Source organism: Mya arenaria, chromosome 5 (genome assembly GCF_026914265.1).
Source record: "Mya arenaria isolate MELC-2E11 chromosome 5, ASM2691426v1".
Taxonomy (NCBI): Eukaryota; Metazoa; Mollusca; class Bivalvia; order Myida; family Myidae; genus Mya; species Mya arenaria.
The window spans coordinates 64,076,667-64,094,387 of record NC_069126.1 but is presented as its reverse complement, the minus strand read 5'-3'; the positions used below and the strand labels follow the sequence as shown (position 1 = coordinate 64,094,387).

Here is a 17,721-nt window from a genome sequence, read left to right as displayed (position 1 = left end):
TTAATTCCAGCAAATCTTCATTATGTCGTTTTTTGCCTGAGGTCAACGATGTTAACAGAACAAATCGGGTACACGTTCTAGATAAAATGGCCGAACTTGGTCAACTAATTTAATACTAGTAACCTTACGTACTTTTGCCAAACTATGAACCAGAAAATAAATCGTCATAAATGATTAATAATGTTCAAGCAACATGGTGTGCTATCTCGATTCTGAATTCTCAATATCAAGAGTACAGAAGTATACACATGGTAAACAGGCACGCTCTATTTATTAGGAAATATATTGTGGGTTGACCAACCATGCCCGCTTCTTAACTAGACAACGAAGGGGCCTATCATCCTGGAACTTGGTGGGAAAGTTGGTCATGACATATAGATCCCTAGTCTACAACTGGAATGAATTTTAGATCCAGATACCAAAGGTGAAGATCAACAGGGAGGTTGGTTACCACCAGACACTAACCGTTATTGAGGTAAAGAGGCCAAAGGTCACTGTGTCTTAAACTTACGGTCGTGGTTACCGTGAACACAAAGAGCTTGTCTGATTGATAAATAGAGTATGTTTGGACCAACGGTCCTCCTACTTGAAAAGAGGAATATTGCCATATTGAAAAGAAGGTTGATCATGACTAGCACATATTCTCTATCGACTTAGTTGTGGTGAACTTGAAGAAAAAAATGTCCGATTGGCAACAAGAGAGTAATTGGGTGTAACCTTAAATTATCCGACTGATATTTGTTGCGAAATGAAATATTAGCCGACATTAGGGGAGCGTACATTTTTAAAAATCTTGTTTCATTTGTTTCACGTATAGGATTAGGAAGCTGCCCTAGTAATAGCCGTGTGTTCACAGAAAATGGACGGACAAAAGTATTGAAGTTCAGGGCTCCCATCAACCCAGAACTAGACTTCGCTACCTACCGAGTGGCCCGCTATGATGGCATAACACGCATTGTAGTAAACTACCAGTATGGAAAAGTAATAGGAGAACCTACTTTGCATGACTGCTCCCTGGCTACAAGCGCAAATATTGCAATTGGGCTCCTAGATATAGAGCTTAATCCGGTTGTTGAGGGAGACCAAGGAACGTACAAACTGACGGAATTAAGTGAAACTACTACTGTCATAGAATGTGTGACATTATACACCCTAGGTAGGGAAGCTTTTCTCACCTGTATGTGACATAATAAAAGCCTAGATAGAAACATTTTAACCTGTATGTGAACAAGCAGCTTAAAATAGGCTACTTAGTAAACAAATCTAAAAAACTGTCCTCTAAAAGTATTTATTTCATTGAATAGTATAAACTTTTTAACATTCAACCTCGTTACATAGTTCCCCCTTTCACTTTTTTTGGCAAACATGTATACAGTTTTCAATTTGTCATGAATGTTCACACACTTCAATATCGTATTTATATAGCTATTAAAAAGTTTTGTGGAAAATGAAATAACGTTGATCATCTGTTCGCAGGTACACCGACACAGCCTATACTCTCGGCTTTTGGCTCACAATTTGTGAACTCAAAATTAAGACTCAAATGTACCAGTTCTTCAAAGACATAGCCTTCAAACCACTCTCTAACGATGGATTATGCTTGGACGATCGATGGAACAGCCATTCAACCTGGTGGAAGATTCTCTTTCGACGCAATATCGAGGAGTACGTTAACAATATCGAAACTTTCGAATGAAGATAACGGCGATACTGTAAATTGCATTGCAACTGAGAATGGAGGGAAATCTTCGGTGCAAACGTATTATCCACTAAGAGTATTTTGTAAGTTGTAGTTAAATAAGACAATGATGCTAATATTAAAACACAGCACCACTTAATACATAGACTGATTTCATTGATTGATATTTATTCAATATTTTCATCCTTAATCATCCACTTATTGTTAACCCTTATCTTAATGCTTTAATCTTTGTGCTGAACACATGTATTGGGGATCACAAGCTCTCTTGCGATGGGATCAGAAAGTCCCTATATCCGTCTGTATCCGGTCATTCAGTACTTAAAATAACAGTTTATTTGTTAGGTTTGTTCATTTCTCAGTTTTCAAGTTAAAAAGAAACCGTCACATGACACACATGTTCCTAACGCCTTAGACTTTAGCCTATTTGGGGAAATAAAATATGACTACATGCATGCTAAGTAATATCAATCTAAAAGATAAAACATGGTACTTATTGTAAACTGATAGGTTGTAGGTTACAATTGATAAAGTAGAGTAGATACTGCCAACATTTTTCGGAAATTTATAAAAACAATCATTTCGTAAGGCGTCAAAAAAACACTTGTTGGTTCTAGTTTTCCGACCTACCATTGTTTTTGCTTATATATATATATATATATATATTAACTTAAGCGAGCAGACAACTTTTCACGTAGCTTTATGTTTTTTCTCCTTTTAGGATTCATTATTGCACGAGAAAACGCGAGAATGTATTTTTGTTAGCCATTATGTCTCCTGATAATCAATGCGCATTCATTGTATAAAAGTCGTCATATTGAACTTTTTCCCAATTTGGAATAATAAAACTGCAGTATTTCAACATACAGATACTGCATTTTATATAAATCAATTGGATAAATGCGCAATAGCATATTGATTATTTTTTTAAGACTGAAATTAACCGAATAATTTGCGTCAGAGTCATGTTACAATAATTTTGAATACAAAGACCGCGAATAAACTGAATAGACCCATGCAAGGCGATACATGATCAACTTTATCTGAAGGAAAATGCTTATTTGTAATTAGATTGAGCACGTACACGTTAGCAGTTAGATTATAGAAACTCATTATTAATCCACTCTAAATTTACATGAAGGAGTAACGCATGTGCTATGCCTGTTGACCATAGTACTTCCATTATGCATTGATAAATACCAGATAAATTTACATTTATTTTTGTATGATCATAGACGGTCCGAATAATGCAAGTGTCAATGTCTCCGAAGTGATCACTGTTAATGAGCATGAGGATGTTGTAACCGTCAGATGTGACGCGGATTGCAGACCTCCTTGTCTAATTCAATGGACGAATCTCACAGACGAAAACAAACGTTTAATGAACGAGTTGGCGTTTGGAAGAGTTAATCGCTATCACGCAGGGACGTATGAATGCACAGCTAAAACATCTGTAATTGGAGTGAATAAGATGTCCATAACACGCATACAGCTCATTGTTCTAAGTAGGTTTCCCGTATTTTTATGCGATATATTATTTATTTAGGCAATTCGTCAAGCATTGAGTCACAACGGTTTTATATAAATACTGTTATTAAAGTTTATTTTAGAGTGAAAATTGCATATACATTAATTTATACTAATTTCTTCAAGCTCGATTGTGATTTAAGCTGATGGCTAATAGATGATGGCTAATAGATGGCTATCGCGTCCATTTCCTTGGTAGAAACCAGTACTGGTGTTCAATAAGAGAGGCCGAAAACACTAGCATTTATAATTTTTATTAGTTCAATTACATGAATAGGCAAACAAAATTTGGCATTTTCCAAAATGCTAAATATAGGAACATCTGCCGTTTTCATCTTACTGTGAATCTTTTTTTTCATTCTGAGCCTAGCAAGCGACGCAAGTAATGTTTACTCTTTAAGGTTTTATCTCACAGCTACATCTAACTTAGGTATTCTTGCACGTTAAAGATTCCAAGTTAAATTTGATCAACGTATGCGATCGAAGAGCAGTTTCACATTAAGTCACACGGCAAGTGAAGCGTTTAGTACAAATGCATGCTTCACAAAACATTGCTTGTGCTTTATGTTTTCCATGGTAGTTTTAACTTGGTTAAATATTTTTCGTTCACTATCAGGCGATATTCACCCTAATCCAGGTCCCGGTTCAAGACTCGACACTTCCCCTGGTAGTTCATATAGCGACCTGTCCACTAATCTTTCAACTTTTCTGTGTTGTCCCAACTACCTTTCTATTATGCACTACAATGTTCAAAGTCTTCTACCGAAACTAGATTTATTGTCAACTGAACTAAGTTCTTTCGATATCCTTACCTTTTCTGAAACTTGGTTAGCTGATACAATCACAGATGATCAAATTCTAATCCCTGGCTTCTCAAGACCAGTTAGGCGTGATCGGCAAGGAGATTCATATGGTGGCGTTGCCGCTTATATCAAAGACGGTATCAATTTTAAAAGAAGGGATGATTTTGAGTTAATGGCACTAGAGTGTCTCTGGTTAGAAATAAAGATACGCACATCTAAACGTGAACTAATCGGTGTGTTCTATCGTCCTCCTAACTCTGATAATAACTATTATAGCCTTATTGAAGATTCTATAGGTTTGGCAAGAGAAAGTGGTATTGAGGATATTATCATTACAGGTGATTTCAATCTGAACACTCTTGTCGATAGTTCGGGCGCAAATCAACTCTTTATCACAACAGTTTGCCATTGAACAATGCATTTCAGATCCAACGCACTTTACAGAAAATTCGTCCTCAATTATCGATCTCTTATTTATTTCCAACTCAAACTCCTTAGTCCATAGCGGAGTTGGAGAGCCATAGTTTAGATACAATAAACCGGTTAAGAAGGTTACCCGGCGTAGAATATGGAAATACGACAATGGGAACTACACCCAACTTTGCCAGAAGCTTTTGGATACTGATTGGTCACTAGTTAGAAATACAAATATTGATTTGTTCACCTCTGATTTTACTAAATGAATTGTTGATATTTCTAACAGCTGTATTCCCAACAAGGTTATAACTATCAATCCTCTTGAACCTCCTTGGATAAATAACGACATTAAAATAAAAATTCGACAGCGTAAAAGAGCTTATAGAAAGGTCAAACGCACTAACAATCCAATACATTGGACTAAGTTTCGAAAATTGCGTAACGAAGTTGTCGCTCTAATTCGGAGTTCAAAATTGAAATACTTTGACTCCCTTGCTTTGAAACTTAAATCCAGTGAACTCAGTTCTAAGACTGGTGGAAAACACTTAAGTCATTTATCAGTCCGGTTAAATCACGAGGCATTCCTCCACTACTCAACCCATTAGATGGTCAGTGCGTTGCAGACGACCAAGGCAAGGGCGAAATCCTTAATGATTTCTTTGTTCTTCAGACCTACGTTGACGATTCAACTCAAGTATTACCTGAACTTGATTTAACTAATGATGATGCTAAACTTGATTCGATTGTTATCGTACCTTCCGAAGTCAAAGATGCTATAAGTAGTCTCTCGGTTGGTAAAGTATCTGGACCTGATGTCATTGATAATCGTATTTTACTTGAAGCTTCTTCAGAACTTAGCCAGCCTTTTTGTGAATTGTTCAATACTTCTTTAACTTCTTGTGTTGTTCCGTCTAATTGGAAATATTCAAATGTTTGTGCTGTCTTTAAAAAGGGGGATCCTTCCAACCCATCAAATTATCGCCCAATCTCTCTTTTGAACACTATGGAGAAAGTCTTTGAAAGAATTATATTTAAACATGTATTCAACTTTCTTCGTGATACCAGTTTTTTACTCGATCCCAATCCGGCTTTCTACCAGGTGATTCTACTGTCAATCAGCTTACCTACCTGTATAATAGTTTTTGTCAAGCTCTTGACAATGGTCTTGAAAAGTAAAGCATTTGACAAAATTTGGTATCGTGATCTACTAAATTAACTCGAGAAGGCAGGCATTTGTGGTCACTTACTGTCTTGGTTTTCCAACTGCTTAGAGAATAGGCGCCAGTGTGTGGTTATTCCGGGAGCCACTTCGGCATTAAAATCAATTGAAGCTGGAGCTCCCCATGGCTCAATTTTGGGTCCTCTTTTATTTCTTATATACATAAATGACATAGTAAACGAGATAGATTCAAATGTCAACCTATTTGCTGATGATACAATGATGCTGATGATACAAGTCTATTTGTTATTGTGGACACCCCCCAGATTGCAGCTTTAAAACTACAGACAGATATAAACAAAATATCTATTTGGGCTGATAAGTGGCTTGTAAAGTTCAATCCCAACAAATCTGAATCAATGGTCATATCTCAAAAACGTAACCAACCCATTCATCCGTCTGTGTACATGTTTGACACTGAACTCCCGTTTGTTGAATCTCACAAACACCTAGGTATTTTTCTTTCAAATGAGAGAAATTGGCATACTCACATTAATCTTATATCAATTCCTTCCAGGATTATCTCCTTTCTGTATACATGTTATTTAATACTACCAATCAGGGCCCAGTGAAGAAAAGGCACCGGAAGTTGTTCATCTAAACCAACCACCCTACCCTCTTTCTTCATTCTTATCCTCTTAACTATCTTATTCTGCTCTCAAACAAAATTAACGATTTTTGTATTTGAAAAGTGAAAATAAACTAAGCTTATTATAGCTTTGTTAATCAAACAAAATGTTTAACTTTTAACTACTATCTTGTATGTGTACATCGTATGTAAAAAATCTTTAAATATTTTAAATATTTAATAAAATTAAATGAAGCCAAATCACATTAAACACGACCATCTGATCTAATCCAACAATATCAATATCATTGTGTCATCTACATTGTAAGCTGTACAAATGTCCGTCATTAAATATGTACTTCTGCAAAAGTTTGGAGAACTTTTTATGATATATTTATCTTTCGTTCTAATCCTTTTCTAGATTTTACATGTGTTTTCTGTTTGTCTTTATAATATGTGTGTATACGTTGATGAATAAAAGATGTTTAAACTAAGAGAGGCCGTGAGAAAGTAAACCTGGTCGGGATCTAACCAACAACCTCTTGGGTGAGAGGCGGACACCTAGACTAGACTAGACCTATCTCACTCGCTCCCTGCATATAATATACGACAAGAGATCATTCGTTTAACAGAATAAAACATATACACCAAATTTATGCTGCTTTCAATGATTTCTTTTAATCTTGTTTTCAGCTAAGCCTTGGCCTCCTACACATTTACACGTCATCAGTACACCTGGCCTGATACACGCTATACCACAATACCACCCTCACTCGCACTTTGATTATTCGTTTCAAAATATAAAACACATACTCCAAATTTAGACTGTTTTCAATGTTTTCTTCTAACCTTGTGTATAGCTACGCCTCGACCTCCTAGAGATTTACACATTATCAGTACACCTGGTTTGGTACACGCTGAATGGACTAAAGGTTTCAACGGAGGAAGTCTTCAATCATTTCTACTGCAAATATCCTACGATAACATTTGGAAGAACCTGACTCAAGTGAACGAGAATGACTGGAATAATATGTGGAATGAAACCGTGTATCAAGTCAATATCACAAATGTAGAACCTGGTAAACACTCGGTGCGAGTTATTGCTTTCAACAAAGTTGGGTATGCAGACCCCGTGCTATTCACGGAAAACGATTCTGAACAGATTAACTTTCAAGGTAACGATGCACTCCGTAATTGAGATACATATGTTATCATTATTATTTTGTAAACATTATTAAACTACGGTTTTAAACAGAAGCATCATAACAACTCGCACAATAGAAAATCATGGCCTGAAATGAAAATGTTGTTTAGAAATAAAGTTACATGTCATTACTGCTTCATTTTTATTTGATGTTTCTTCTTTCAGGAAGCAAGAGTGGAGCAGATAGTTTGACAATTACAGTTATGTCGCTGAGCTTCGCAGTTGCATTTATTTTTCATGTTTTTGCACGTGACACAATTGGACCGTGGTTACTCTGTGGCATATAAAAAACAAAAACCAAACAAAAAAATAGCATTTTTTCTCAATACAACCGTCTCTCAAGTATAAGATAATCTTCCGCAGTGTATTTGTATTTGCCCGTATGCTTTGGGATCATTGTATATTGTTTAGTTATTCATGAACATCGAATACCGAAGCCCGAGCTAGGTGGTGTTTGCAATATTTCATGAATACAATTTTAGACTTTTGAACCTGTCAATGATCGTATCATTCTTAATGTTTTCAGTTGGTGCATGGAAAATCTCAACCTTTAGCAGTTAGGAATGTAAAGGATGAATGCTGAAACTATCCATTATATGTGACCAGACCAAAGACACGGTATTGTAGGACCTTTGAAAGACATACTTATATATAAAATGTGTTTCTTTAATTTTTATGTTATGGGAAACTTGCTGGTGACATTGGAGTCGTCTTGGATGACGTAAACTCAGAGCTATGAGATGTACACAAGGTATCCCACCATACTCAAAAGGAGCTGAACAGAAGGAATAACACGCAGCAATTTGTGCAGTTGTTTGGGCAAGAAAACTTGATAAGAAATATCGGCGGTCTGCTTGTCCAAACATCAAGTTACATCAGAGCGCTCGTGTCAATTTACAAAACTCCAAGGGTCACTTACTTATCCAAGAAGCTGGACAGAGCTCATTGATCACGATATTGTATTTTGTTAAAACAGCGTCTTGTTTTGAACCACGGTTGCAGCATTTATGAGCAATCAATGCTTTGTTTCATATTCAACCTAATATTTGATTTGTGTAACGATAGTTTTATTTAGATGATATGTTTTACTTATCCAAAGGCGTGCGATTTTTACATAACCAAAACAGATACAATCATAGCTTGAATTATAATACCGTTTTTGTTTCTGAATTTGAATTCTGAATAATCGGACCCTGACCACTATCGGATTAAGAGGTGGTGCATCCGGCGGTGCTAAACAGTCATTCAATACATATAACAAGAAAGACCATTGATGCAAAGCGTCAAACGGCGCCGTTTAATAGTCTATGCATTTGTTATATGTTGAAAAAGAAGGAATGTCAAGGCCAACAAGCATATTACAATGCATCAAACCGCATCCATGAAATTCTCAAAATATTTGTAGTATTCTGCTTAACAACATAGGCTAAAGCATTGAAATTAAAGAGTTTCAAGTTGAACATTTCATTAGGGTGTGGTACATTAATGAACACGACAGAATTAGGGTGCTTGTGCACTGTACTTTTTGTCATTGCCACCTATCCATATACCAAGTTTTATTTCAATACCATGAGTATTTTGAAAGTAATGCTCTGGTCAAGAAAAAGAGGCAAAGGGCAATAATTCTGTAATTAGCTGAAATACAGCTATACTGGTAGTCATTGTGCACTGCACTTTCTCTTGTTGTGCTTTACCATTGAATGATGTTTAATGAAAGTCCAAAAAGTAGTTTCCTTGTTATGCTACGGACAGGAAAAGGAACAAAGGGAATAACTCTTGCAAATCTCTGAAATATAGTTATTGTTCTTGAACACTGCAGTTCTAATCATTTAGGGGAGGGGGCAAAGTCACCATGCTGGAATGACAACTTGAAGGGAAGAATAAGTTTCCTGATTATATGGGGAATTCATCATGAAGAAGTGACATGAAATAACAATTTTTGTAGTACTTTAATAAACATTATCATTTCGTATGAAAATTACAAACATAAATAGAACATAATTATTGAACTGTTATATAAAAAGAGAACATTGTTTACTAGATGAAATGCATTTATAACATAACATGCCTTGTTTTTAGCTGTTTAATGATACTAAAATGTATAAAATTGGACAAATTGCATAAAAAACTGGTCAATGGAGTTATAATGTTAACTTCTCCATTTACATGGTAAAGAAGAGTTGAAAATGGATGTTTTTAGTTGATAATGATATTAACACAAAAATAGCATGTGTCTTATAGGACAATGGCAAATTTTTCAAATATGATAAAAATAATGCATACAAACTGAATATGTATCCGACTATGCATGAAAGAAATAATACTGTTTCTATTTTTCACAAAGGTTTTGAAATACAACAATGCACATATAAGCATAAATAGGCCAAATATGCACAAAATAATAGTAAACAATGTGTGAAAGTGATACTGAACACTTAAAATCATTTCTTTGTGCATTAAATGAATATATACCAGAAAAGCAATACTAAATCAAGTCAAAAATGTATAATAACATGAAGAACACCCCTTTATGAATATCTTCATAACAAATCAGAGTACATGTAAACAATAATCATTTATATAATTAGTATCAAATGTGTCTACTTTAAAGTGTGTTTTCATTTGCATTAAATTAATATATACCAGAAAAGCAATTATAAAAATCCTTAAATGTATAAGAAACTGAAGACAACAAAGAATAACACCCATTAATGAATATCTCCAAAACAAATCAGAGGTCACCTAAACAATAATCATTCATACAATTAGTATCAAATGTGTCTAGTTTTTGTGTGTCTGTTCATTACCTTTAAATGAGCATCTTTAAAGTGAAACTCTTATTTGAAATCAATACATATAACAGGGCTTCCATTAAGAATTTGAAACTGGAAGTATAAACTTCCTGTCCATCAATTTTGGAAGTTTTACACTGAAATGTGGAAGTTAAAATCTCCCGATTTCAATATCTTTTTCCACTATTTTTCAATTAGAATGTTAAAAATCAAGTAATTTGTAACTTTAACTTGCCAAATTCAAAGACTTATATTATAATAAATCATTTTATCTTAAGACTGATTGAAATTGTGACCATAAAAGTAATATTGACACAAGGTTTGAATATTTTGAACTTCCAAGCTTTCTACTTTGGTGGTTTTCTTCAAAATTATGGAAGTTTTTGTAAAATTATGGAAGTTTTTGTACTTCCTAGAAATCAATTTTGAAAGTTTTAACCCATTTCTAAGGAGTAATATACTTCAAAACTTCCTTTAATGGAAGCCCTGCATATAATTGTAACACACATCAAATTGACTGATAAAACAATAACTACTTCCTAAATAATGCATTTACTGAAATATTGTTTACTGATTTATAACAAGCTTGTGACCCTGTTTATAATAGCAGAATGCATGACAAATATTAAATGATTGGTGATTGCTAAAAGATTTACTGTGGTCTACTATAGTATCACAAGGCAGAAATACCATGGTTTATGTTCATTCTTATTAGCAAATTGAACTCAAAATCCTTCATTAGAAACATTGTTGTTGACCTCTATCAACCCATTTTGAAAAATCAAAACAATGATATTAATTGTGATAAGTCTTGTTTGGGAGTAAGAGTGCATCTTTAAAACTAGTGTGCATTTTTTTCACTTTATATGAAATATGTACCAATTCAATTTGACAAATGAGACAAAAAAATTAAGTTAGGAAATAGAAGTAGTAATTGTACATAATACAAAACAACCAAAAAATTGACAAAGCTCAATATAACAGGAAATCTATATGAAAACAAAAATCATTAAAGGCCATAATAATTTAAACTGAATTAAGGTATTTAAGTAATACACACTTTAATAAAAGCTTTCACCGACAACATAGTTATTATCAAGGTACACTATGGGACTTTTATCCAAATTTTGAAGATATTTTACCGTGAATTAAAAAAGTTATTTAAGTTTCATTACACCCAACCCCAAACTCCAAGGGCTACAAAGAGCGACAAGTAAATATTTTGTCTATATTTGATTTTTGTTTCACATTATCAGAGCTTATGGAATAAACACAACAGTTTCTGGTGAAATAAACTTCAGTTAACAGAAAACATATGTTCAACCGAACAGCATTATTGATACACATGCAAAAAATCATTTTGATTGATCTTGTGAGTCTTCTGAACAGTGCAGTATTTCGATGTTTGAAAATATAAAGCAGTTTTATAAATTCATTAAAAATAATTAATAATAAGACAACCTGCTGAAATCATTTTAAATATGTTCTATAATGTCCAATGAACAATTTAAAAGACAATTTATGATAGTTTACCGTTCAATTTTGAAGAAAATATACATAATGTCATGTAACCATACATTTTTACAGCTAATAAAATGCTTAAAAATCAACCCTTTTCTTGTAAAAATTGATAAAGCTTTATTGGACTTATTCATAAAATGTAATCATTCAAATAAATGAATTTTAAGTATGATACTGACTCAGAATTCAGATTTAAAAACAATGAATGTACTTTCAAATTAAAATATGTAAAGAAACAAGAACACTATGTACATGTAGGCGGTAATGCCCCTCCAAAAATGTCAGAGTGAAAGTTCTCAACTAATTTGTCTTTCTAATATTATAACATGTAAACAGTCTCTGTAGGTAATCGATGTCTATTTGTTTTATTTTGTCAATGGTATTCTTACATTTAGAATTTTTCACAATAAGTCTTCACTCTTCAACATTTGAAGTTTGGTCTGTTTCCATGCGTGTGCACTTGTAGTGTGTGCACAGATGATAATTACTCAATGCTGAGTCAATGCTGATTAGGGTTTTATGCCCCTTCAGGTCCTTTACCCATCTAGAATGTTTAGTGCTGTAAAGGAAAAAAAATGTACTTTAAAAGCCTTTCTAACTTATTAGTATAGATAATAATATTGCCATACACATACAAAATAAAATATAAACAGTTTAATATTTCTCGACATTATTTAAAAAAACAACAACAAGCTGATACATACATGTAGATAATATATAAAGAAAATTACTAAATTTATCAATAAAAATAATAATAATAATAATCATCATCATCATCATCATCATCATCATCATCATCATCATCATCATCATCATCATCATCATCATCATCATCATCACCACCACCACCACCACCACCACTTGATTATTGAATACAGTGAGTTTATAAAACAACAAACACCAACTCAAATATGTTTTATATGAAATACTCACATCATCTCTATCAGATGTGACTGCCTTGTGGTTGACATGGATGTCAAATCTGTCTCAATGATCCAACATAGTATTTAATGCAAGCTGGAATTCTTCATAACCCCAATTTGTTGACTTAGTAATATTCAGTCATTTTCCTACCTGAAAGAAATTAGACTTCTGATTATCAACCGGCAGAAACTACAACTGTGAAAGACAAATGCACATGTATCAATTATACATTCTGCACTAATATCCGTTTTAGCCAAGAGTAAGTTGGTAAGCACAAATGTGTAGTTGTTGTGCATATGGTTGATAATGATTCACAACAGTACGGGGTTTTAACGAGACCTACACCAAGCAAATGAATGTCACTTGTGTCAAAGCTGTCGTGGCTTCCAGCCCGAAACCATGTACGTCTTTTCTTACAGGTTTATTTTGAAAATATGCAGTTTGTAAACAAATAATGGGTATGTTCATGTATTATGGTATATTAAAAATAGGTCACATACCAAAACACATCATTTTTAAACAAAATTTTAAGTCTAATATTTTTCTAAGATAAAACAATCAAATAAAAGATTACATACTCATATCATATACATAAATAATGTGCATAAGTACATTTAAAAATATGAAACATGTACATAATGCACCAGTCAGTTGTAACCATGGCCCCCCAGTTCGGGGTTATGCCGGGGATAGCCGGGGAAAGGGGCTGTGTTTTTACCTTTCAGGTGGCCCTGCAGTGCAGGGTGAATGCGGTGGTTTTGTCTTCGAGCAAAATATAGCGGGGAATATGCCTTACCTAGGCTCCCTGGAGTGCGGGGTCATATGGCAGGGATTTGACCATCAGTTCGTCCTCGCAGGACGAGGATTTTACCTGGGGTTGGCTGGACCGAAAGTCCCCGCTATTCCCCTGACCTGGGGGGGGGGGGGGCGTGGTTACAATTGACTGGTGCATAATGCCAGTCAAGTTCAGTGAGAAAGCAATATTTCATCGTAGTTTGAAAATCAAAAACATGTAAAGGGAAGCCAACCTTTGGTTGGAAATGCCACCAATACTCAACAGGTTTAATATAACATTCCACAAATCGATAACTTCCCTTTAAACACAATACTATAAAAATTATAAATAGGAAGTTATTGTGTAAGGACATTCTAATCTTCTTAATTGCAAGTGACAGAGAAGTTTATAACCACAAAAAATCCAGTTCGCTCAGAAATAATATCTGTGGTCGAACAATTGATATATTTCTTTACCTTTTCCAAATAATACCTAACTATGCCCGCAGAACGAAAAAAACAATTGATGTGGCTGTATACGTACATTTAAAGAATGGATTTTTTTCTTGGTTTACCATTCCTAATCTGCCATTAATAATTCCATTCATTAATAATATGAAAAAACGTCAATCGTAACAACTAGGCCATCTCCGGCAAAAACCTGCATTGCGCAATATATTATTCCACTCGGAACACCTCGGTCACTATTCTGTTGGATAGTGACCGAGGTGTTCCGAGTGGAATAATATATTGCGCAATGCAGGTTTTTCAATGGAAAATATTGTTTTTAAAATTGATTTGACATTTTAAAGTTAATGAAATGTGAAATCGCCAGTTCATAAATGGCGATATTTTACTACTTTTGTGGTTTGAGTTTTATTTGGATACTATTTTTATCAAGTAAGTATCTGTTTTATTTATGATTTTGAACTAAATGTCTCTGTTAAACGGTTGACCGATTTAAACTAATGATTATCCTTAGATAACCGAATACTATATGGTAATTGAATATCGATATTATAAACAATGACATTTGCTTTGAATACTCAGAACAGACAATTTACTATGCATGTATACTAAACTTTAGCAATGCTAATGACGTAGTGTATAGGCGTAAATAATTTTCACATCAATCCAATCGATTGTTTTGTTTTGGATTTAGGAGTTACATGTTGCCCGAGTAACAACTGTGTGTTCACAGAAAATGGACAGAAAAAAATATTGAAGTTCAGGGCTCCCATAAACCCAGAAATAGAGTTCGCTACGTACCGAGTGGCCCGCTATGATGGCATAACACTCCTAGCAGTAAACTACCAACATGGGAAAGTTATAGGAGAACCTACCTTACAAAACTGCTCCCTAGTTACAAGTGCAAATATTTCAAATGGGATCCTACATATAGAGCTTAATCAGGTTGTTGAGGGCGACCAAGGAACATACAAACTGACGGAATTAAGTGAAACTACTATCGTCATAGAATGTGTGACTTTATACATCATAGGTAGGGAAACTTTTCTAACCTATATGTGTCATTATAAAAGCCTTTTTAACCTGTATATGAACAAGCAGCTAAAATTAACCATTTTGTCAACACTCTAAAAAGCTTTCCACTATAAAAAATCATTTCATAGAATAAGACGTTTTAACATTCATCTTAGGTACCTAATTCCCCCTTTTCCTTTTTTGGCATTTACCGTTTGACAAACTAGTTAAATGTCGTGTACATATAGTTATAAACTAATTTAGTGAGAAATGAAATCACGTTGATCATCTGTTCGCATGTACACCGACACAGCCGACACTCTCGGCGTCGGCTCATAATTTGCGAACTCGAAATAAACATGAACCGGTTTTTCATCGGCACAGCCTTCATAGCACTCCCTAACGACGCATTAAAAATTTCCTCCATTCTCCGTTGCAATACGATTCATAGAATCGCTGTGATCTTCATTCAAAAGCTCCGACAGTTTAAATGTTTGTACCATCCATCCTCCAATCATACTGTATCGTTAAGGAGTGGTTTGAACGCTGGGTCTTTGAAGAACCGGTACTTGTTAGTGTTAATTTTGATTTCTCAAATGATGAACCGGAAGCCGAGAGCGTAAGCTATCTTTATTAGGAACCCTTATTCAAATGTTTGTTATGGTAGTAGACAATGCATGAACTTTACGGCATGAGGTTATTTGTTTAAAAAAATCACATTCACCAATTGTTTTAAGTATTTATTTTTACCGTGTATTCAGCTGAGCCTTGGCCTCCTTCACATTTACACATTATCAGTACACCTGGCCTGGTACACGCTAGATGGACTAAAGGTTTCAACGGAGGAAGTCTTCAATCTTTTCTACTGCAAATATCCTACGATAACATTTGGAGAAACCTGACTCAAGTGAACGAGAATGACTGGAATAATATGTGGAATGAAACTGTGTATCAAGTCAATATCACAAATGTAGAACCTGGTAAAAACTCGATGCGAGTTATTGCTTTCAACAAAGTTTGGTATGCAGTAGTGATGGGCAATCGGTTGTATTTTACAATCGATTATCGGTTACAATCGGAGACCATCAACCGATTAGACATCGGCTATAATCGGATATTATAGAGCAGTGATTGCTTGTAATATACTTGAAGGTAATGGGTATCACTTTGTCTCTGTAAGCTGAATTTTATGTATAAATCAAAGAATAGAACTAATATATTTATTTTTCAAGAAATAGCACTAACAAACAGAAATAAATCTCTTTTCTTTCAGGAAAAAAACAAACATTTAACTGAAATGTTCACATCAGACATTCCAAAGTCACCAGTATGAAACTACCAGTATAACTTAAAGTTGTTGTTTTTTAGAAATAATGTCTGGTCAATGATAGAGAACACTTTGCCGACAAGAAGTTTCAGTAACGCATCATCTATGATGGCCTGTCTATCAAAGTTGAGTCTCAGGGGCGCGAAACTCAACTTTGCCTGGACTGTTGTTTTGTGGCTTTCTTCATTTCACCAGTAGAATCATGGGGATTGTCATGTTGTAAATGAAACTGAAAGTTTGTTGTATTGCCTGAAATGGAAAAAAAATGTTCTTAAGCATCTTCTATTGTCAAAAGCATCAAAACAAATATTTTTTCATAATTTCAATAACACTGTCAATTTCATTTTCGTGTCAACACAGTCACCTGACCATTTCATTATTCTCATAAATAATACTAGCTATAATTTTTTTGCAAAATAGTTTTTCACAAAGTAAGTTTATTAAGTGATATTTTCGTATCGAAGAAAAAAACAAAACAAAACAACATCATACTCTTTAGATGACGATGTTTTAACAAAAATAAATCCGGACAGCAATCGGTATTTACTTAGTTACTTTGTTTTGCCTTTTTTGCAAATATGCCTTGCTCATGTCAAGGTTTTCTTTGGTTGGAGGTCCTGGCTTGATTTTTTTTTTAATGCAAAGAAGAGCCAGATTTGGATTTTGCATTTACCACCCGGATAATCATCCGTAATCATACAGCACATCGTCATTTTCGTCTGCCATTCTTAAGAATTGTACCCAAATAAAAATGAGCGGAAACGTCGGCAAGATAAAAAAATCGTAAATTCATACTGAGTAACCTCCCTTGATAAATTTGTCGGATGTTCCGCGATAATCGATTATGATAATTTACAATCGATTATCGCCGATTTTGAAGCTTTCCGATCAATTTTCGATTATAATCGATCATCGGCCCATCACTAGTATGCAGACCCCGTTCTATTCACGGAAAACGATTCGGAACAGATCAACTTTCAAGGTAACGATTCACTCCGTAATTGAGATACATGTGTTGTTATTATTTTGTAAATATTATTAAACTATGGTTTAAATAGAAGCACCATTATAACTCGCACAATAGAAAATCAAGGACTGAAATGAAAATATTGTTTAGAAATAAAGTTATATGTCATTGCTGCTTCATTTTTGTTTGATTTTTCTTTTTCAGAAAGCACGAGTGGAGCTAATAGTTTGAAAATTACAGTTATGTCGCTGAGCTACGCAGTTGCATTTATTATCCATGTTATTGCACGTGGCACGATTGAACCGTGGTTACTCTGTGCCTTTTGAAAAAAACAAAAACAAATCAAAGAAATAGCATCTTTTCTCAATACAACCAACTCTCAAGTATAAGATAGTCACCCACAGTGTATTTGTGTTTGTGCTTATGCTTTGTGATCGTTGTATATTGTTGGGTTGTTCATGAAAATCGAATACCGCCGAAGCCCGAGTTATGTGGTG

The 17,721-nt window shown here is 34.4% G+C and overlaps 1 protein-coding gene and 1 long non-coding RNA gene across 3 annotated transcripts; both read left to right on the top strand.

The window, feature by feature from the left end:
- Positions 1-32: 32 nt before the first annotated feature.
- Positions 33-17,675, top strand: LOC128234949 (uncharacterized). Of its 2 annotated transcripts, none has more exons than XM_052949601.1 (6): positions 33-475; positions 818-1,156; positions 1,477-1,782; positions 2,935-3,204; positions 7,094-7,408; positions 17,429-17,675. In XM_052949601.1, exons 3-6 carry the CDS (start codon positions 1,590-1,592, stop codon positions 17,548-17,550), a joined length of 900 nt encoding a protein of 299 aa, XP_052805561.1. In that variant the 5' UTR covers positions 33-475; positions 818-1,156; positions 1,477-1,589; the 3' UTR covers positions 17,551-17,675. The 2 variants fall into 2 exon arrangements, with proteins under 2 accessions (XP_052805561.1, XP_052805560.1); XM_052949600.1 differs by lacking the exon at positions 17,429-17,675 and adding an exon at positions 7,603-8,533 and having other exon boundaries at positions 44-475.
- On the top strand, positions 14,807-16,141 carry LOC128234952 (uncharacterized). The gene is made up of 2 exons (XR_008261078.1): positions 14,807-14,949; positions 15,692-16,141. It is a non-coding gene; the product is annotated as an uncharacterized LOC128234952 (long non-coding RNA).
- Positions 17,676-17,721: the final 46 nt, after the last annotated feature.